This window comes from Macrobrachium rosenbergii, chromosome 2 (genome assembly GCF_040412425.1).
Source record: "Macrobrachium rosenbergii isolate ZJJX-2024 chromosome 2, ASM4041242v1, whole genome shotgun sequence".
Classification (NCBI taxonomy): domain Eukaryota; kingdom Metazoa; phylum Arthropoda; class Malacostraca; order Decapoda; family Palaemonidae; genus Macrobrachium; species Macrobrachium rosenbergii.
In genome coordinates this window covers 94,110,091-94,132,524 of record NC_089742.1, presented here as the reverse complement: position 1 = coordinate 94,132,524, position 22,434 = coordinate 94,110,091, and the positions used below count along the sequence as shown (strand labels likewise).

At 41.8% G+C, this 22,434-nt stretch overlaps 1 protein-coding gene across 2 annotated transcripts in view; it reads right to left on the bottom strand.

Annotated features, from left to right (window-relative positions):
• LOC136849212 (uncharacterized) overlaps window positions 1-22,434 on the bottom strand; it is a 188,180-nt gene that overhangs the window by 24,294 nt on the left and 141,452 nt on the right. For both annotated transcript variants that reach the window (XM_067122398.1, XM_067122408.1), the window contains one exon: window positions 13,745-13,869. In XM_067122398.1, the coding sequence (XP_066978499.1) occupies window positions 13,745-13,869 (125 nt within the window). The remainder of the gene's footprint in view (window positions 1-13,744; window positions 13,870-22,434) is intronic.

Genomic DNA, 22,434 nt, shown 5'->3' with positions numbered 1-22,434 from the left:
ACAACAACAAATCTACCAGAGAGTTTCATTAATAACAGGGAGGTGAAAGTATTCATGGCCATTTAATGGAATCTTTTTTACTCACCACCACTTTGGCATGTTCTTTCTTTCAGCATGAACTACTACAAACTGTACACTTTACACCACTTATAGTTAATTTACTTTTATTATAGTAGCTATCATAGGCGAGTTTAAATGAATAACTTAACAGCTTTACAGTAGGTTACTTTATTATTGCATCGAGAGCAAGATGGCTAGTCGTCTGGATGCCTGTAATAACATCCGAAGATCGAGATTTTAGTGGAAGGCATTGGTTGATGATTGAAACCTTTTCTAAGCTCTCTCATGGAAGAGAGCTCAAGAATTACTTCAGTGACGATGGGCCAAAGGAAAACGATTGCTCTTGCCTCTTTTCCTGAACAGCGCCACAACTGCGATTTCAGTGGCTGAAGGATTCAGTACGTTTACCCAGCTGAGCGGCTTCACACGAACTGTTACTTATAGTCAAACGTCCATTACGTACCAAACATCTGTGTGACACCGACCTCCAAATTGACAAAAACTGTATCCTCTAGAAATGCACAGACACACACATGCACACATAGTGGAAAATTTGAGACAGCCTCTCTTTGACATGTGGAAAATTTATTTATGTCTAGTGTGGAGTTGTTGGAGTAAGGGTTGAAATAATGTCATTCAACATAACGAAGAAAATTCATGGAAATGCCATTTAATCTAAAGTAACTTTTGGCGTGAACACCTCACTTGTAAATACTTTCCACTTTCCTTTACTCCAGAAATTCCATATCTATCCTTGATGCCATCTCTTTCTTCGTTCACCTACCTTTGCATTTAAATCTAGTACACCCACCAATACATATTCTCCAAGCCTTGCACGGCACAAAGTTTCTTACTTTCCCACTAATACTCCCTTTCACTGACTTTCCTTAGTATTCCTGACCCATACACACTATCACACGTTTTTTTCCTTCCATGATTCATCTTACCCAAAAAATCCTCGACCTACCACATTTGTATAACACCACCAATACCTGGGTCTCTCAGATAATATGATACATCTTTCATGCACAACACCTTTTATTATATATACCTTTTTATATATATACCCCATTAACAGTCACCCCTTGACCATCCCATGCAAGCACACACTGCCATTCCCTTTGTATGAACTAGCTGCTAAACAACTGGCTTTCTCTCCTTGGAAAAATCAGCATATCTTGCACTTCTTACCTACTACACCACATCCTTAAGTTTTTAAAGTCCTGTATATTTGCAGATATTTTGCATACAAATACAAGATATGGACTGCAAATCCATGCCCAACCATTTAGTGACTTTCACAATTTACAGTGCAACAAGAAGGCTATTATTTTCCTGGCCTTCCTCCAGAGTGGAGACGTGCAATTGTTCTCATGTGAAGAGGCTTCTCTACCATATAATAGGCATGCCTCTTGCCAAGGGTCCACAGTCTTTAGTTAGGCACTTTGTACTGTGGGTACATATCAACTGTACTTCATACCATTTGCTTGGCCCATGGCAGAAAGGAACATGCTTCATACTCTTGACTGCCACAGTGTTAGCAACCTACATTGAAAAAACTTACCTGACATATGTGGTTGCTACTACAATCATCTCTTCCCTAAAGGGATTCACAAACTTTCCATCTATACTTCTCTGCCTTGGGATAAAGTATCAAAAGCCTATAGAAGTTCCACAAGAAGCAATAATCATAGTTTCACACACACACACACACACACACACACACACACACACACACATATATATATATATATATATATATATATATATATATATATATATATATATATATATATATATATATATATATATATATATATATATATATATATATATATATATATATATATATATATATATATATATATATATATATATATATATATATATATATATATATATATATATATATATATATATATATATATATATATATATATATATATATATATATATAAATGGATGTATGTTCCATATACACTCTGCAACACACTGAGCAATTTCAAACAAACTTGGTTTGCATATGAATTACTATCTCGAAAAGAACACTGTGTGGGTAAGACATCACTAGCACCAAAGGGTACCAAAGGGGGTGGGGATGGAAGGGCTTTCCTAAAACAGGGCTGGTTCTGCCAGTGAAACGGGGCTGCTTATGGCCGTAGAGCTAGTAACTTTTTGAATTTATCATACCTAATTTTGGTATACATATGACTTACTATCTGGAAAAGAATACAGTGGAGGTAAGACGTCAATGGAACCAAAAGGGGGTGGGGGTTGGGAAGGGGGTAACAGAGAGAAAATGAGAGGGAGAGAAGTGAGAAAGGGAGAGAGAGTAGAGGGGGGTGTTAAGGCGCAGAAAGAGGGAAAGACACAGGGAGGGCTGGAGAGGGAAAGAGAGAGAAAAGGAGAGAGTGAGAGAAAGAAAGCAGGAAGGAGAGGAAGAGAGAGAGAGAGAGAGAGAGAGAGAGAGAGAGAGAGAGAGAGTTTATTGGTTATCATTCAGAGTTTTTCCAGGCAGTGCTGGGTTGTCAGTTAATATATATATATATATAATATATATATATATATATATATATATATATATATATATATATATATATATATATATATATATATGCATACATATATACATACATATAGTCAAATGGACCTGCAGACATCATATATATATATATATATATATATATATATATATATATATATATATATATATATATATATATATATATATATATATATATATATATAGGTATATGATGTCATGGACTAGGTAATCTGACTAATTGCCGGCCTGTGAAAACGTAGTTTCCTGTGCAAGTGGCTTCTATGTTGACGTTGGTATTTTCCACGGTTAGAGACAGCGGGTATCCAACTCGCTCCTTCATGGCTTCCGGTCATGACCAAGATGCATGGGGAAAACGTGACAAATGGATGGAAGCTTTGTGATATCTGTGGGTTCAGAAGATGGAGTTCCTTCGGTACATTGAACCTGATGGTGATGTCACACTCTGAGGGAGGGGTTTGACAAGTGGATGTGTGCATACATGCACTCTCTAAGGTGTAGGCTATATTATAGAGGAACCATAAAATGGATATGCACTTCGATTTGCGGCTGATGTGATCGCTCTTTTGAGCTGTGTTTGTGAATAAGACAACCACTTTGAGGGATGGCTTCCTGATGGCCATAGAATGAATTCTAGTTGGGTCCTGTGAGGACGTGTATATTGGAAGTGGTGCTCTTTTTTAGCATACTATATGACATTTATTTTGTTTTAGAGTAATCATGACCTTTTTATTTTGTTTGGTGGCTTGGGTGTTAGTCACTAGTATTGGCTGGTTTAGAATCACTATTCGATTGATTTGAATAGTTACCGCTTTAATTGCGAGTCTAGGTTTTCCCTAGTTGTGACTTCCATTTTTGTGGGGTGTGAGAGATTACATTTCATGAATCTAGCTTTTGCTGAAATGCTTTCATTAATTTTCCAAATAAAGTCTAGTTTTGTATCTCAGCGTTTTAATTCAGTAAGCCTTTGTTTGAGGATAAATGCAGGTGGTAGAGAGAGAATATGTTGAGCCGGCCAGAGCTACCAATAACAGCTGAGGTAAGTGTTTTGTCAATGCTTAGGGACCTTGGTAAGAGTGGTAGCAGCGTAAATATACAGTAAATAGATAGCCAAATAGGTAGATAGATGGTGAATAGATAGGTTATGGGTTACGCTTCCAAAGAGACAATCATATCTTACTGGTAGTTGTTATATTGGATGGATTATAGAGGTTGGTAGTGCTGGCATCTCAGAATAGGGATTTGATAGTTCAGCAATTCGGTTTAGGGGGGAGGTGTGAAATGCGCTCTAGTCAGTCTTTCTCAAGTGCTTAATGATGTGTCACGTGGCGCAAGGCTTTGGTGTGATTGTAGATAATTCTGGACTGTGATTTATCTTGGGGAATGTTTTGGGAAGAGGCTAGTGTGTGCAGTGTGTTTAATTGTGGTATCTTCACTATTTATGTGTGTCAAAATGCTCAAACACGCAAGTGTATTTCTGTGTTTTTTTTTTTTTCTCTCTCTCTCTTTTTCTTCGGTGGAAGGATTTCACACCTTGGCTGTCAACCAGGGGCATACATAAGTGTTATTATTTTTATTATTGTTAATTTTAGTGTCAGATTTGAAATGAACAAACCAGTTAAGGGGGAGGAGTGGATGTTTTTTTATTGCGCTGCAACTTATATCGGGCATTGGCAGGAGTGATGTCATCCCCTGAATGATGTGTCAGCGACGTCATAGTTGGGCGGAGTTTCTTGCTTCTTGCCATTCTCATTTTCTATACAGGGTAGACTGGGGCATGTGGGTCTTGGTGTGGCTTATGTGTTTTTTTTAGCAATTGGCTTTTTGCATCAGTGTTTAGGGTTTAATTAGGGGATAATTTAATTATTGTATTATCTCTGGGACTTTGATTATGAGGAAATAATTTATTTGATGGTTGTTTGGTTATTGTGGGTAAACATTTCTTATGCAAGTGAGTGTACATTTCTTAGAGTTTAAACTGTTTTTTTTATAGTTACATAAGTACATGTTTTATTTTCGGTACATGTGTGTGCATATGTAAAGGGGGGAGCTATTTCTGTGTTGGGTGTGAGCTTACTTGGTAATTTTTGCCTTGACGACTGTGGTTGAGAGGCAGACTCGTCTCAGAGGTTTAGCACTCAGTGTTTTTTTTCTGTGTGCTTCTGCAGATCATGGATGTGTTAGGGAGATAGGGGGGGAAGTACTGCACTAGAGGGAAGGGAGTGATTCCTCTTCGTTCCTCTTTTTGCCTCCTCTCTCTCTCTCTCTCTCTCTCTCTCTCTCTCTCTCTCTCTCTCTCTCTCTCTCTCTCTCTCTCTCTTCTGTTTGCTCGAGTCCCATTTTCTTTACATGAGGGTAGACTTCCATTTTCTTAACTTGAGGGCCGACTGTGTGTTTTTTTGTTTGCCCTTGAAGACTCAATGTTCATCTTGACCTACTTCGCAGTCAGTTGTGTGATCAGCCCATCTGTGTGTGTTTTTTTCCATGAGGTTTTAATTTAATTGTACTTTCTTTTGACTTTTGGGGATTAATTGTTGAAATAAAGGGAAATAACATTGTGGGAATTTTCAGGAGAATTGTATTTTTTCTTTTGTTTTCTTTGAGGGGTTTCCTTCCACATAACTTGGGAAATTTTGCATTTGTGATCAGCCAAGGGTGAGTTAGCGGATTTATTTATGAAGAGGAAAACAGCGAAAATAGATAGAAGGGACAATGATCAGAGATTCCTTAGGTCAGCCTATGGTTGTGTAGGGCGCAGTGCTTCTGTCCGCAGTTTAAAGGGTTTTGTTAAGTTTCGGATGGGCCAGAGTTCTCGGATTCCATGGTTTTGTTGCTTTAATTGTAATATGCAGGGACACATTAAGACGTGTTGTCGTGTTAAACATTGTGGCGGTTGTAAGAGTTATGGTCACCCTTGGCAGTCGTGTCCGTCTCTTAAACAGGAAAATGTTAGGCCTACGTTTCAGAATTTTGGTAGCTTAGGTGAAAAAGTTCCTCAAGGGGGTTTTGTGAGGGGATCTAGTGATTGACAAGCATTGTCGGGAGACCAATCAGGAGACCAATCAGTTGTAAAGGAAAAGGCATTAGGTGTTTCTTGTGATATAGGACTTCTGGCTGAGCCCTTAGAGCCGAAGCCAAATGTGTAAGGGTCAGTGCACGGTGTCAATGTCTAAGTATTTATTGATACTGGTGAGTCTATTAATCTGATGAATTATGATTTATATCGATCAGTGTTTTCTGATCAATGTTTGAGGCCTACTAAAGAGACAGTATGCGATGTTCAAGCAAATGGGTTGAGTGTTTTTGGTTGCACAGATGTTTGTCTTCAGGAAGTAAGTTTTTGTAGAGCCATGTTTGGTTTTAAGAGGGGGTACTTCGGGGAATACATTGTTACTGGGTCACCCAGCGTGCCGGCGAAACAGAATCTCGGTTCACACGGGAGTAGGCTGTATAACTGTTTGGGTACCTGGGGTTTTTATCCTATACAAGGGAATTCATGTTATTAAAGTGGAAGTTAATAATGGATACGGTGTTGATAATGGGTTACAGGTGGATACCGAACATATTTCTATGGTTAAGAAGTGTTATAAAGTTGTTTTGTCAGAAGATGTGGTTTTGGGGCCGGGTATGGTGGCTATGATGAAAGCTCAGGTGAAGTGCGTGAAAAGGTTGAGCTCAAGGGTTACTTGGGTAGAATTACTAAACTGTAACGATTCAGTTCGAAGATATCAGAGGGATTCATATGTGGTAGATTTTGAAGATTTGGTTGACGACAATAATTTGGTTGCTATTGTAGGGGACAATAATGAATTTTTAGAGGCAGAATTACAGGTTAGGAGACAGGTTTTCAGGGATCATTTAGCTAATGTTGATTATAAAGAGTATATGGGGGGGGGGTTGTTTTGGCTGAGTTTGCGGATATGGTGTTAGAACACAATGTTCATTTAGAGGATAAGACGAAGCCTATCTTTGTCCCTTCATATAGGATTCCTTTTAAGATTAGGGAACAGGTTGAGCAAGAGGTTAATAAGTGGGAGGAGGAAGGTATAATTAGGCCCAGTTCCTCACCTTTTAATCTTCCGTTGTTAGCAGTGCTTAAGAAGGGTGGCTCGGTCCATGTAAGTGTGGATTTTAGGAAATTAAATGAGAAGACCATCCCTGATAGGTAGCCAGTGGCGTGTTTGGTAGATTTATTTGTGGAGATTGGGGGCAAAAATATCTACTCTTACAGGTTCCTCTTAGTGAGGAGAGTCGCAAGTGTACTGCTTTTTCTTTACCGAAGGGACATTATGAATTTACACAGATGCCGTTTGGTTTATCAGGTAGTCCTTTGACATTTATGAGGCTAGTGAATACAGTTTTGCATGGGTTGTTAGGGAAGTCCTTTTCGTTTACATGGACAATATCTTGGTTGCCACTGCTTCTGTTGAGGAACATTTAGAGGTTCTTAGGGAGGTTTTTAGGGGGCTTAGATTAGCGAGTCTGAAGATTAAATTAACCAGGTGTGGTTTCCTGAAGAGGCAGATAGTATATTTGGGTCATGTCATTTCTAAAGAGGATGTCAGGGTAAATGAGGATAAAGTTAGGGCAATTGTAGATTTTCCTACTCCCAGAAATAAGAAGCAGATTCGGTCTTTCTTGGGCATGGCGGGCTTTTTCCATAGGATTGTGAAGGGTTTTTCTACTTTGTTGTCCCCATTGATGGACGTATTGAGGGATGATGTGCAGTTTGTGTGGGGTGAGGGACAGCAGTCAACCTTTCAGAAAATTAAAGAACCTTTAATGAGTCACCCAGCACTAAGTTTTCCTGATTTCGGGCTTCCTTTCACATTGGTGACAGATGCCAGTCAAGAGGGCATAGGAGCTTGCCTTATGCAGAAATTTGAGGGTAAACTGCATCCTATTGCATTCTACGGTAGGAAGTTTAAGACGCGAGGGAGTAATGAGATGTCTGTGTGAACGAAGGACAAAGAGGCGTTCGCGGTAGCATCTAGTTTGGGTCATTTTAAGATATTATTGTTGGGCAACAGAGTTGAGGTTCTTACAGATCATAGGCCGTTGTTGGATCTTTTTAATAAGCTGGATCTTTCCCCTAAGAGAGCTGGTGGTTTTTGACAATTAGGGATTTTGATGCCAAGCTTAGGTATATAGAAAGCAGACAAAATGTTGTAGCTGATGCCCTTAGTAGGACTTTTTATGGTTCAGTGGGTTCTCATGTTTATATGTCTGGTGATTGTATAAACTGGGATATTAGTTTAGTGGAGGCTAAACAAGATGAGGATGAAATTTTGGCTGATGTAAAGGCGTTTCTTAGAGGGGTAATTAGTTAGGAAGGGTTATAGGTTACCTTTTGCTGGTCTGGAATTAGAGGGCAATTTGTTAGTTAGGAAAAATAAATATAAGCTGAGGAGTAGTGAGGATGAAGGAGATACAACAGATAGTTGTTCTAAAGAGCCTGAGGATTGTAGGTTTAGTAGTCCAGGGTATTGAGAAGACAATGTACGGGGAAAGATTTTTTGGAGGAACATGCTTGCATCAGTGGATGATTTTATGAGGGGATGTTCAATTTGTAATGCATGCAAGCCAGTGAGGGTTACTTCTTGTAAATTGGGTTCATTTCCTATCCCTAGTAGACCTTTCCAACGTATTCATATGGACACTTTGTTCAATTTCTGAGAGTCTAGTTAAGGGCACAGACATTTGTTGGTTATTGTGGATGAATTAACTAGGATAGTAGAGATTTTCCCTTTGAAGCATAAGACTGTGGAGGAGGTAGCAGTTACATTTTTCCTGGGATATATCTGTCGTTATGGGGTTCCTGAGATACTTTTTACAGATAATGGGAGAGAATTTGTGAATAAGACTTTAGAGTGTCTTGCAGAGGTTATGGGGATTCGGAAGGTAACTATGATTCCGTATAGACCAGAAGCTAATGGTTTATGTGAACGGGCCAATAGGAAAGTTATTGAGGCTCTCAGAATCATTGTAGGGGGTAATGATGTGAACTGGGATCGGTATATTGCACAGGTTCGGCATAGCATTAATACTAGCCTATGGTTAGTGGTACTATTGCAATGTCTCCCGCTGAGGTGGTCTTTGCTTGCGTAGCGTGAGACGCGTTTGATTTGTTGTCCATTCCGTCTCATTGTGATGATACGGTTAGATCACTGGTTTCTACTGCTTAGGAGAGATTTACACGTCTTGCCAGGAATCTTGAGCTGAAAACCCAGGAAATGATTGATAGGAGTAAGTCAAAGCAAGATAATGTTAAAGTTGCTGTGGGGAATAGGGTTTTGTGAAAATAAATGTTAGGAATCAGTTGCATTATAAACTGGGGCCTAAGTTTGAGGGTCCGTTTTGGGTTGTGGAAATAAAGAAGTGGAATAGATTTGTCGTTCAGGATGAAAATGTAGGAGTGTCTCGGTTGACACATATATCTAAGATTAAGAGGACTGTTTAATGGCGAACTTGTTGGTTAATTTCTTTTGAATACTTTTGTTTTCTGATTATATGGTTTTAGCAGGTTTCTGGGTGTGTGTTTTGAATGATTTTAATAGAGGAGGGCGTGCGTCCATAGAGTTATACAGAGTTCTTTTGGTGGTCTGGGTTCAGTCTCTTTTGTTTCTGTTTTTCCTTTTCTGCTCAATTGTGGGGGTTCGGCGTAATTAGTTGTTCAAATACCGTAGAGTTTTGTAGGTACATTGGTCGTGACATACATTTTGGATATTGTTATATTGATCTGTGGGTAGGTCCTGTGGTTAGAATCATGGTAGTTTTTTTTTTTTTTTGTTTTTCTGGAATTGCTTATTTGTAGGATTCTTTTCTTGGCTTTTTGGTCAATGCCGAAGCTCCGTTTGTTGGTGGCTTTAGGGGTGGCTGTTATGCCTGCGTAAGAAGAGCCTCAATGGCCAGGTGGGTTAGAGCAGCAGCTCGGACTTCTTAGGGGTCTGTGTCGTGAGTTCAAATCCGCAGCCGACCGGTCAGAGAGGCGGACACTTTGCTATCCGTGTAGACACCTCGGGTTTACGTATGTAATCAACGGATAGGTTTGCTTAAAGCAAATGGGTGTTACAGACTAATACACACACAAACAAAGCCACTCCAACATCTTCTAAAAACACAACATACACCTCGAAAAGAAGGAATTGTGCTTACCACCTACAAATAGGAAAACAGGCACGTTAAAAGAAGAAGTTATGCCTAAGTAAGGGTCTTATGGTTTACACTTGGTTTTGGGTGATTTATGATATTGTGGCTTAATGAGACTACATTTTGAGATGTGTTGTGGTTTTCTTGTTTTTGAGGTATTGGAATCGTTGTTATGGTTTTATGGTTTTATTGTTATATGATATCTTTGGTTTTTTGAGTAATGGCTATTTTTAGTGGTTATAGGGACGTTAGTTAGTATGTCGGTTTTGAATTTAGTGAGGATTCAACAGGTGTCAGCAGAATTAGCTTGCAGGATAAATCTTTGGGCGGCATTACGAGATTGTGATGAGGAATTATGAGAGACTTTTGTAGAATTTGTGGACTTCATTAAATGGATTACTGGTAACGGTCGATGGTATTACGGGGGGAAACTTGGATATTATGATTGTTTTTTCTTTTTGTTGGACTACCTTACTTAATGATTGAGAAAGAGAGGGTTTTTATTGTTGGATTTTCATATGCAGGTTCAAGCAGTTGTGGCAGTTTCTAAGGGGCGTATTTTTGAGGATATTTTACCATTTGGGAGTTTTGGAATCTACTTTAACGGATGTGGTTTCTTTTCTAGATAGTGGTTGGTTCAGATGTATGTAACACAGTCAGTTCTAGCATGTTGGTTTTTTGTTAGTGGGGTTGGGTGGACAATTTTGCAGTCAATAGCTGTTGGGTTCTTGAGACAATTGTTTGTTGGTCTATGACAGTGGTTTTTGGCAGTGATACTTTGTTAGTGGTTACGTTGATGTCTTATTTTTTTGGGTTGACTGTCGACATGACTGACTTACGTTATAAACCACTTCCTCACAGCACCTTATGGGATGGCTTCTATAATCCTCAACGGACACAAGTTGGATATGGGGGCCATCTACGTTACGCCTGCAGGTTTCTACGCCTTTGCCTTCATGAGAGGATCTATGGTCTTTTGAGAGATGTTGGACGGGACGTCTACAAGTCTCTGTCGATGGTGGGAGATGTCTGTTTAGAGCAAAGGATTCGTGTGCACCGCACTTAACATGGTCTTGCACAGTTGCAAGAGTTCAAGATGTGAGGATATGCATTCTACAATGAACTGTTTATTGGAATAACAGTCATGCATACGACAAGCAACCTTCATATCTAGTGCATATTGTTTGTCATGATTTTTGAAGGCGGCCCCTAGTGAACTTTTGTTATGGATATTTGTTGTATCTGGGCGAGGACACCCAGTGGTAGGTAGGCTGAGCTCATATTACTGATGCCTGCAGGTCCACGAACTAAGTAACCTGATTAATTGCTGGCCTGTGCAAGTGGCTTCTATGCTGACACTGGTATTTTCCACGGTTGGAGACAGCGGGTATCCAACTCGCTCCTTCATGGCTTCCAGTCGTGACCAAGATGCATAGGGAAAACATGACAGATGAAAGGAAGCTTTGTGGTATCTGCGGGTTCAAAAGACGGAGTTCCTTCAGAACATTGAACCTGACGGTGATGTCACACTTTAAGGGAGGGGTTTGACAGGTGGATGTGTGCATACGTGTGCTCTCTAATGTGTATATTATAGAGGAACCATAGAATGGGTATGCACTTCGATTTGCGGCTGATGTGATCGCTCTTTTCAGCAGTGTTTGTGAATAAGACAGCCACTTTGAGGGACGTCTTCCCAATGGCCATAGAATGAATTCTGGTTGGGTCCAGTGAGGACGTGTATATTGGGAGTGGTATTCTTTTTAGCATACTATATGGCATTTATTTTGTTTTAGAGTGATCATGACCTTTTTATTTTGTTTGGTGGCTTGGGTGTTAGTCACAAGCATTGGTTGGTCTAGAATCACTAATTCGATTGATTTGAATGGTTGCCGCTTTAATTGTGAGTCTGGGTTTTCTCTAGCTATGACTTCCATTTTTGTGGGGTGTGAGAGATCACATTCCATGAATCTAGCTTTTGCTGAAATGCTTTCATTAATTTTTCAAATAAAGTCTAGTTTTGTATCTCAGCATTTTAATTCAGGAAGGCTTTGTTTGAGGATAAATGCAGTGAGCTACCAATAACAGCCGAGGTAAGATATTGGTAAGATATATATATATATATATATATATATATATATATATATATATATATATATATATATATATATATATATATATATATATATATATATATATATATATATATCTTACCAAGGTCCCTAAGCATTGACAAAACGCTTACCTCAGCTGTTATTGGTAGCTCACTTGCATTTATCCTCAAACAAAGGCTTCCTGAATTAAAACGCTGAGATAAAAACTTGACTTTATTTGAAAAATTAATGAAAGCATTTTAGCAAAAGCTATATTCATGGAATGTAATCTCTCACACCCCACAAAAATGGAAGTCATAGCTAGAGAAAACCCAGACTCATAGTCAAAAGCATATATATATATATATATATATATATATATATATATATATATATATATATATATATATATATATATATATATATATATATATATATATATATATATATATATATATATATATATATATATATATATATATATATATATATAATATATATATATATATATATATATATATATATATATATATATATATATAAGATATAAGAGCCTGTGAATATATATATATATATATATATATATATATATATATATATATATATATATATATGTATATGTATATATATATAAATATATATTTATATATATTTATATATAGCTGAATATATATATATATATATATATATATATTATTGCTTTATATATATATATATATATATATATATATATATACCAGATATATATGTATATATATATATACAATGCCCTCTTTCTTTTGTTTTGGTAAAAGTAACGTGATTTTATTCAAAATTTTCAGCCTAAAAGGGGTAAGCAAACGATGCCTTCTTTGATGGACTTTTTGATTTGGCTTTATATCTGAAAACCTGTGGTCTCGATCGGCTAGACCTTTATCCTGACATCGCAAGACCCTCCACGTATGTTTCATGTATCATACTCGCGACCCAACGCCCTTTCTTTCCCAGCAGTCTGGAATTTATTCCATCTTCGGTATGGCGAGCATATCCAAAAAGACGTGAGATGTTTGTTATGTTTTTAGAAGGTGTTGTAGTAGGCTTTGTTTTGTGTGTGTATTTAGTCTGTAACATCCATTTGCTTTTTAAAAAGCAAACCTATCGATTACCCACTATAATCCGATGTCTACACGGGTCTATTCCAGCTCTAACAAAATATATCTGAAAAGACGGTATATGGATGAACGAGAGGCGATGGACTTTATCCTTCTCGTAGCCAGGTCGTAAACGTGACTGAGCCATCGTAACGGGGTTCGATTATATATACCGCTATTCATATCTATCAATTTATTCCGTCTGGATATTTTCGGCTATATATTATATATATATAAAAATATATAGAATTATATATATTAAGATATATTATATATATTATTTATTTATATATATATATATATATATATATATATATATATATATATATATATACACATATATATATATATACATATATATATGTATTTGTAATTAGTGAAATGTATGATTACTGTTGCTCATGGAACTTCTATAAGCTTTTGATACCTGAACACTTTATTCCAGGGCATATATATATATATATATATATATATATATATATATATATATATATATATATATATATATATATATATATATATATATATATATATATATATATATATATATATATATATATATATATATATATATATATAATATTAGTGATTTTGGACCAAACCTTACTGAAAAACCATCATGGAAATTACTCAGTAACTACTAATTTGAGGGATATTTATAGTTTCTGTCTGTTAGTAATTAATTTGAATGTCTCTTTCTTACAGTATTGTTGCAATTATTACAAGGGTTTGAGTCTTGCAATGATTATTACCTCCCAGTGAATACATGAGAGCCGCCACAAGGGACGCATGAGCATAGCAACATCTTCCAACTACCGCGAGCAAATTCCCGACAGCCAGTAAACAGCAGGAGAGCATCATGAACGGCGTAGATAATCTGGAATAATAATAATGGCATTATTGGTAAGTATAAATAATATTACTACAGTCAGTATAATAACATTTTTATCCGTTCATAAGCAGATAAACGAGAGTAAGGCAGTAGTCAGAAGGATTCTCAACGGTTAGGAAAAGTCATGAAAGCCATTATTCGAGAAACTGTGGTAGATGGCTGACCTTCATTGAATATCTGTAATGAAAGCACTATGAAATTGATCTTATTGAAGTAATGCCTGGCATTGCTAGCAAAGCGAAAATGGACAGGATCATGATTCCAAAACAGAGAGGCTGGTTCCTTGCCTCATCAAGTGAAACGCTAAGAATGCCCCAATAGGCTACCAAGGGTCTCGCGACACCACCTCAAGATCTCAAGGCATGCTCGTAGGCGAGGAAATCCTTAACAGACCTCTAATTACTCTGACCAGTTAAATTCTGTTTCTTCAAACGAATTCTAATTTCTATTAAACCACTAAACGAAAAATATGTGATAAAACATGAATTTAATGTTTAATGAATTAATACAACGAAACGTTCAAATGAATTCATTTTTATCAAATGCAATTTTTCATAAGGAAATAAAAAAATAAAATAAAAGACATTTTGTTTTATTCACAATCATACAAACCCTGTTTATAATCATTTAGAAATTATTACTCATAAACGGCTGGAAACGGCCATTGAACATCAAACAAGGTGGTTAAACATAGTTAAGCCTACTTCCCGGGAGGCGGGAGTACCATTTGCCCAGATGTAAACATTCAGACTTTGTTTATGTCACGTATGCTCGGACGTTTTTGTTCGTTCAACATCTGCCTGAAAACATTTTTCATCATTTTTAAGGAATTTTTCTGTTTTTACTTTTTTTGATATGGAACAAGTCATCTAAACCCTCCTATCCCCAGCGTATATGTCCCGGGTAGGGGTATATATAGTATAATTCTTTATATATCCAGAGTCGATATATACCCACACGCACTCTGTTACATCTTGAAACTTGGCGTGATGAGTTTATTACTTGATTTAGTGAGTGTTGTTTGTGGTCCTCGAGCAATGGGGCCAAGGGGAGGCGCACTTAACCTGTCAATGAAGCTACAAATTAACCCTCAAAGACAGCCGTTTAAACACTCTTCGTCGCTCCCTCCCGGGAAATTAACCTCAGCACAAAGAATATGCTGTTAGGTGACTCCCTCCCTTCCTCTTAAACGTTTCTTCCTACTTGTGGAAGGGCGCAGGGAGAGTTGGACCACGATATCCTATTAAAACACAGAAGCTCTTCTGAACAAGAGGATTCAAGACCCAAGGCAGCATAAAGAATTCCATTGCTTGCCCGAACCTTTTGCTTCAGGTCCCACTGGAATGGCCAGGCGAAACAATCCCAACTTATGCTGGCTAGACCTGGGCCTAAAATTCTGGCTCGGCTCTGGTGGTTTGGCTCTGGCCCAAAGAAGTCACGAAATACACGAAAAAGCAGTGACAGCCACTTGACTACTTTCACAAAACACAGACTTTACCTTGGATGACCAGATGTTGCACATACAACGGACGATTGGAACCCACTGGGTGAATTCAGATGCGATGGTGACGTCATCTTATCTGTAAAGACTAGGAGCTGCCCCTGGTTGCTGACCATGGCCTGGCAGGACACGGTTCCTCGTCTGCCTCCAGCCCGGCCCTAGCTGCCTCAAAACCCATCCCAGCTCATGCCCTTGGGGTCTGAAACCTTGTCAAAAAACATTTGCCGAGGGAACAGGTAAAGAAAGCATCCCTGGCCCCCCATCATAAGGTTGATTATGGAAAATTTTCTGCCCAGGCATTAAATGCTGGTCCGCTACCCCGCCGTCTCTGCCCGAACGTTAAAAGTTTGCTGCTGCAGCCCCTCCTGCTGTTCCTGCTGTTCCTGAATCTTTTCCCTGCTTGGTCAGTCTGATTTGACTACTACAAAAAATAGATTGGTGCAGAAGAAGAAGAAGAGGTATAGGAAGCTGCCGTCATTGTCTTCGCCTTCATCTTCATCGGGCATGAAGGTCTGTACTAAGTGCTGTTTGCCTCTTTACCTTCTCCCCTGAGGCTTTGTCCTGAAGAAGAAGAAGTCTGTCTACCTAACCCTAAGAAACCTGAGCTAGATTTCATTACTTTACTAATTCTTCCACAGGGAAGGTGTGGGTTCTTCACAGGCTCTTCCTATCCTCGGATCAGGAACCGACTGCCTAGTGGGCATTCCAGATTGCACCGGGAGCCAACCTATACAGACCAAGGTTGGCACTCTCCCACATAAGAAACCTCCTGCTTCTAAGGCCAGCAAAGACCGTGTTTAACACTTAGTAAGTTGCCAGTTAATTCACCCGGTCCCCATATGAGACTGGGATACCCTGAGTCTGTTATGGTGGACACTGTGTGTCATGACCATAGGCTGGGGCGAGACAAAGAGCCGGATGCAGGTGCTGATGCCTCTTCCTGCTGGCACTCCTTCCAGTGCCAGGTCAGGTTCCTAATTTGATACAATGCTTCAGCCTGCAGGGCCGAATGCAAGGAGAGAAAGGAAGAACTCCCTACTCAGTCTTCCCGAGGCTCAGGCCTCAAGAAGATCTGGGGCGCTGTGAGGACAGGGGCAGGTTGTGCCAGGACCAGCCGCGGTTCTCCTCCCAGCCTGGCTCGGGGAGACGAATCTCTTCTGCCCGACTTCTTCTTCTTCTTTGCTTCCTCCTCGGGATCGTTTCACCTGGGCTGTGATGGGGCTCCGGCTCTGACCTGAGGGCTCGTCATCAACGCGGGTCAGGTGACCGCTCGCCCGGGCTGCCTCTACTGGTTCTGCCAGTAAGGGCAGTGAGGAGAGCGATCTTCCTCTTCTTCCTGTCCCCTCCGCCCCTTCCTGGTCTCCTCCAGGGGCGTGGTCGGAGAGAAGGAACTCTGGGGATTGTTCTCCTCTGAGTTCAACTTGCGTGAAGAAGTGTCGGGTGCACCTGGCTCTCGGGTTGCGATGATCAAAGGTTCTCCCTCATCTCCCAGGGAGAGGAGTTCGGATTTAGGACCCACCATGGAAGGGCTTTTCGAAGGTCCTCTACGTCAGGATGGACGGACACCCCGCACTGCTCAGAGGACTTTTTCAGAGGTTATCAGCTGATTCGTCAGCACAATGACCTCGGGGAAGGGACCACGGCTTCATCTGTGGATTGTCTGGCAATCGCGCCTCTCCGAATCCTTCTGGGGACCCAAGAAGGAACCCAAGGCTTCGGGGCTGCCCTCCCACGCTTGTGGAGGGGTTCTCGATCAAGTGAACGGTCTTGTGTCTGGGCAAGACTGCTCCTCGATCGAGTCGCTTCGGGGAGAGGGAGGACCTCTGCCTCGCCAGCCCTTTCTGACTGGGAAGGGCTAGGCCTGAATGGTTCAGGTGACCCCTTCCCTGACTTGTTTGGTCCGGAAGGTCTTTTTTTGCAGCAATTGTCCCAGAGAACACTTCTCTCTCCCAACAAGAAGTCCAACCCTGGGCCGAAGCCACCCCATGGTGGCCGTGCCAGGTGTCTCCTGGAGCTGAACCGATCTGTGGTCTTTCACAGTTCATTTCCCACTGCTTTTTTCAGGCGCTATTGTACCTGGGGAAGACTCTGTCTGCTGGGTGACTGTGTGTCTGGAGGTCACAGGCAGGCTAGTTCTCTGACCTTGCCCACCAGACTGCAAACCTGTGGGCAAACCTGGTGTTAAAGCAGAGAGACACAGCCTCAGAAAATGAGGTGCTAATGAGGTCTGTAGGTCCCTTGGGGACATGATGCCATCGCCAGGCCAGAATGGACCGTTGTAGTGGCTGGCAGCACCCCAGAGAGTTGGTGGGCCTCTTGGATGGGGACAAAACTGTTGGAGGAGAGGCTGATGAGAATGACCGGAGAGGGTGTGATTGTAGTAGTAGGCAGGCAGTGGTTAGACCTCGGGTCCTCTCTGCCCCACTGCAGCCAGGTCTTCGGGCCAGGCTGGCAGTTCCATTCCCCTAAGAAGTCCCAGTCTTCGAAGGGGCCCGAGGGAACACCCAGCCTCTCTTGCTGTCCTGGAGAAGGGGGTTACTCCCATCAGCCATCAGCCCCGCTTCAGTCCGGTAAAGTGGCAAGGGTTAAGAAGAAGGGGAAACAGCAAGGAGCGCAGGCCCCAAAGCTGCCAAAGGTGGGGGGTGCTGTCGAGCCATGGGGCAACGTGGCAAGAGATCGACACGGGTCATGCTGGCCAGTGGATGTCCTTACCAGGAGGGATGATCACTACCCTTCGGTCCGGCCTCCCCTCAGCCTACTCTTGTCCGTCCTCCAAACTTATCTTTCAGGTTCTCTGGGGCTACATCGCAGGCCTTTGTAGCAAGAAGTGCAAGCCATGCTGAGCAAGAATGCTGTCTGGCTCGTCTCAGTGACAAGTCTGCCAGGCTTTTACAGCCATATCTTTCTCGTAGAGAAGGCATCAGGGGATGGAGACCGGTCATAGAGCCTCCTCTCCCTTGAACCATGCTTCTGGCCAGACTCGGTTCCACGATGGCTTCCATCAGGAGAACGACTTCATGCTCGACGGTGGACTTGAAGGGTGCGTATTTCCAGATACCCATCCATCCGTCCTCGCCATAGCTCTGGCATTCTCCTCGGGAGCGGTCTTTCCAGCTCAGAGCACTTTTTCGAGCTAACTCGACCACTCCCCAGGTGTTCACGAGTCGTGTTCTCTCTCTGTCAGCTTGGGCCCACTCTGCTCAGGATTCGTCTTCTGAGGTATCTCGACGACTCCGTTTTCCTTCATAGCTCTCTGTTCAGCTCGCAGTTGCCAGGACAGGATCGTTCTCCTTCTCGAGTTCTGCCAGGATCTAGGATCATGGTAAATCTGGAGAAGTCAGATCTCACCCCAAGCTGTGAGACAAAGTACCTGGCCATGCTGATAGACACGGCTTTAAAGTCTTTCCATGGACTCTCGTATCAGCAAGTTCAGGCAGGCAGCACAGTTGTTCCTGTCTCGACAGGAGCAACCAGCTCGGCAATGGCAAGTCGTCATCGGTCACCTGTCATCATTGGAGGTGGCAGCTTAGTACCTCACGGGCGTCTTCACCTGTGGTCTCTCCAGTGGAGACTTTAAGAACATTGGTCCCAGTCCTGAGACTTGATTGGTCCTTCCTCATTCCTCTTTCCGAAGAAGTGAGAAAGGACCTTCACTGGTGGTTAGACGACAGGAACCTCTTAATAGGGTATCCCCACTCTACCCCCTCCGGTTTATGCTTCTGTTCTCGGTACGCATCAACCGAGGATGGGGCGCACACCTGGAGGAGTTGATGACTTCGGGAGTGTGGCAACGAGACGACAAGCACCTTCACATCAACATCCTGGAGCTCTGGTCCCAGGCCTTCCTGGCCCTCCAGGAGTTCCAGGATCGAGTGATTTTGACACCCGTGGTACTGATGAGCGACAATTTACCACGGTAGTGGCATACGCCAACAAGCAGGGGGACTGGTGTCCCACCAGCTTCATCAATTGACGATGCAGGTGCACGAGTGGGCCGTAGCTCACTTGGTAGAGCTGTCAGCCAGGTACATTCCAGGCAAGAGGAATGTCGTGGCAGACAAGCTCAGCCAGGGAGAGAGAGAGGTGGTAGGGACCGAATGGTCCCTCCACCAGGAAGTAATTTTGGCTGTTCGACCTGTGGGGGCGTAAGTCATCGATCTGTTAAGCCACCGGCACAACAGAAAACTCCAGATCTTCTGTTCTGTCGTGCCGGACCCATGGGCTGCTAGGACAATCTTCCCAACACCCGTGGGACAACTCGATGACTGGAGTAAATTTGCCAAGTTCCCCATTCTGTCTGATTTTCTTTATGTCGATCAGCCGGAACTGATGATCACCCCGAATCTCAGAATGACTCTGGTGGCACCCAAATGGCCCCAGGCCAGTTGGTACCTAAGACCTGCTAGCTCTCCTCTCCGAGACGCCAAGAGAGTTCCCCTGGCCCAACCTGGAAAAAATGTCAACCTCAGGCACAGCGGTTCCACCTGGCAGTGCATTCCCTGTGTCTTCATGGCTGGAGGTTATCCACCATCTCTCAAGATGAGAGCGAGAGGCAAAATTTTCAAACAATACCTCGTGCAGCAACAGAGATGGCAGGATACCCTCAGAAGATCCTCCGCAGCGATATACCAGGAAAGTGGTCCGTTTTCTGTAGTTGGTGTCGTCGAAGGGGTATCTCTCCGGTTGGAGCTATTGTTCAGCAGGTCGTTGGACTTCTCGTCTACCTTCGCAGAGAGAAGCTTCTCTCCATTTCAGCTGTAAAGGCTACCGCGCCGACTCGGCCTAAAAATGTCTTGGTAAAATTGAAAAGAGTAGACATCTCCTCCTCTTTCGAGATTTCTCTACTCATGAGAAGCTTCGAACGGTCTTGCCCACCCAGGATCTCAGGCCCTGAACTTGGGGATGTGACTCGTGACATTAAGGAGCCTGACTCGGTGCACCTTACTGAGAGCCTTTAAGAGAGTCGTCAGACAGGGATCTGACCCTCAAGACCGTTTTCTTGCTTGCCCTGGCATCGGCGAAGAGAGTTGGCGAGCTTCACGGACTTTCCTTTGATGTCAAACACTCGAGGGGATGGGGATCAGTTACGCTGATTTCATCCCGTGATTTCGTAGCGAAGACTCAGAACCCTTCGGTCCCTGACACATGGTTCGAGTCCTTCACGATCCTCCCCTAGAGGACTTAATGAAGATAATGATCCAGATAGATGCTACTGTGTCCTGTTAGGGTGCTGTTTGGCGCCATCTGAAGAAGACTTGGCACCTCCGGCCTGAGTGTCGACGACTCTTACGTTAGCACTGGCTCGACCAAGAAAGAAGTGTCCAAGAATACCATCTCTTTTGGCTTCATGAGACGATAAGGAGAGCGTACTCTGCTGCAGGAGAAGACGACACTGGTACGCTTCCTCCGAGAGATCACGAGGTCCGCAGCATTGGTCCGTCCCTCGTGTTCGGAAGAATATGTCGGTCTCCACAGGTGCTGAAGGCGGGTGTGTGGTCCCGACAGACTATCATCACCTCCTTCTACCTCCGGGATGTTGCACAAAAGTCCTTGGACACTTTTTCCTTGGGTCCTGTGGTGGCTGCTCAACAAGTTGTGTAGCTTATCCAGCTCCCCTAACGGGACAGGTGCATCTCGCCTATGTTGTACGGTAGTGATTGGGAGATGAATCTTGAGTGACTGGCCTCTATTCCTTCTCCCCATCCTAAGCTCTCTTCCCAAGGGCAGGAGCGGACGCGTAGCCAAGCTGGACCGGGCAGATCGAGGCAGGTAAGCACATAACGAGAGCTTCCGTTCTATTTCTTTCAGGTTAATAGAAGTGGGCCCCACTCCTTCCTCTTGCAAGGGGAGGAAGGAGTCCATGACTTTGAAACAAACCCAATGCTTGTATTTGCCTTATTGTCACCCGACGTCAATTCTTCCTAGCCTACTTTGCATGAACTGTTTTCCTCTTTCATGCAAAGGGTCCCAGAAGTCTGACAAACTGATCCTGCGTTCCTACAACCTGATCTTTTGTCAGAGGCAGTTTTCCTTCCTTGCTCTTACGACCAGGAAGGGAAGACAAGGTGGTGAACTCCAGTCAGTTCAGAGAGACTTTTTCAGATTCCTCCTCCAATCAGTAAGTCTCCTAATGTAAAGGACCGAGGGTTTGTATATTGTGATGAAACAAATAACAATTTTTAAAAGTAAATTGTATTTTTCCTAACTATACAAACCGAGGTCCTTTACAATTATGCCCACGTCATGCCACCCTCAATCTGTACCTGGGCCAAAAAGGCAAATTGGAATGTTTACATCCGGGCAGGCGGTACCCCTTGCCCGGACAGTAGTTAACTGCCTAACCACCTTGTTTGAAGTTCAACAATGTTTCCAGCCTACGCCTGAAAGTAATCTCCTAATGTAAAGGACCTCAGGTTTGTATAGTTAGGAAAAATACAATTTACTTTTAAAATTGTTATTTTGAGTATTTATTCCGAAATCAACATGGCCTGTTTATAATCATTTACAAATTTATTACTTTATAAATGTGTAATTAAATTTTAGTTACCATTTACAGCGATTCATTTCACAACTAAACATATTTAAGCCTAGAGTTCTTGCGTGTTACTTATTTGGTTGAAGTGAAGTTAAACCACACAGACTCATGTTTATGTCACAAATATGTTTTAATAGTTTTGATGTTCGTTCAACATCTGGAAAACAAAAGCCGGATTGTTAAGGAATACAGTATAGGCTATTAGTGTGCAACGATTATGCAGACACAAACACACACACACACACACACACACACATATATATATATATATATATATATATTGTTACACGTGAGACTTGGCTAATGAGTTTATTACTTGATTTACGTAATTTTTATAAGGGCCCTGCGTGCCAAGGTTACACTTAACCTGTCAATGAAGCTACAAATTAACCTCAAAGACAGCCGTTTAAACACTCAAGGTCGCCAGTCGAGGGAAATTAACCTCAACACAAAGAATATGCTGTTAACTAAGGAAATTACGATAAACGTCGCCCTACTTCGGACGCAATCAATC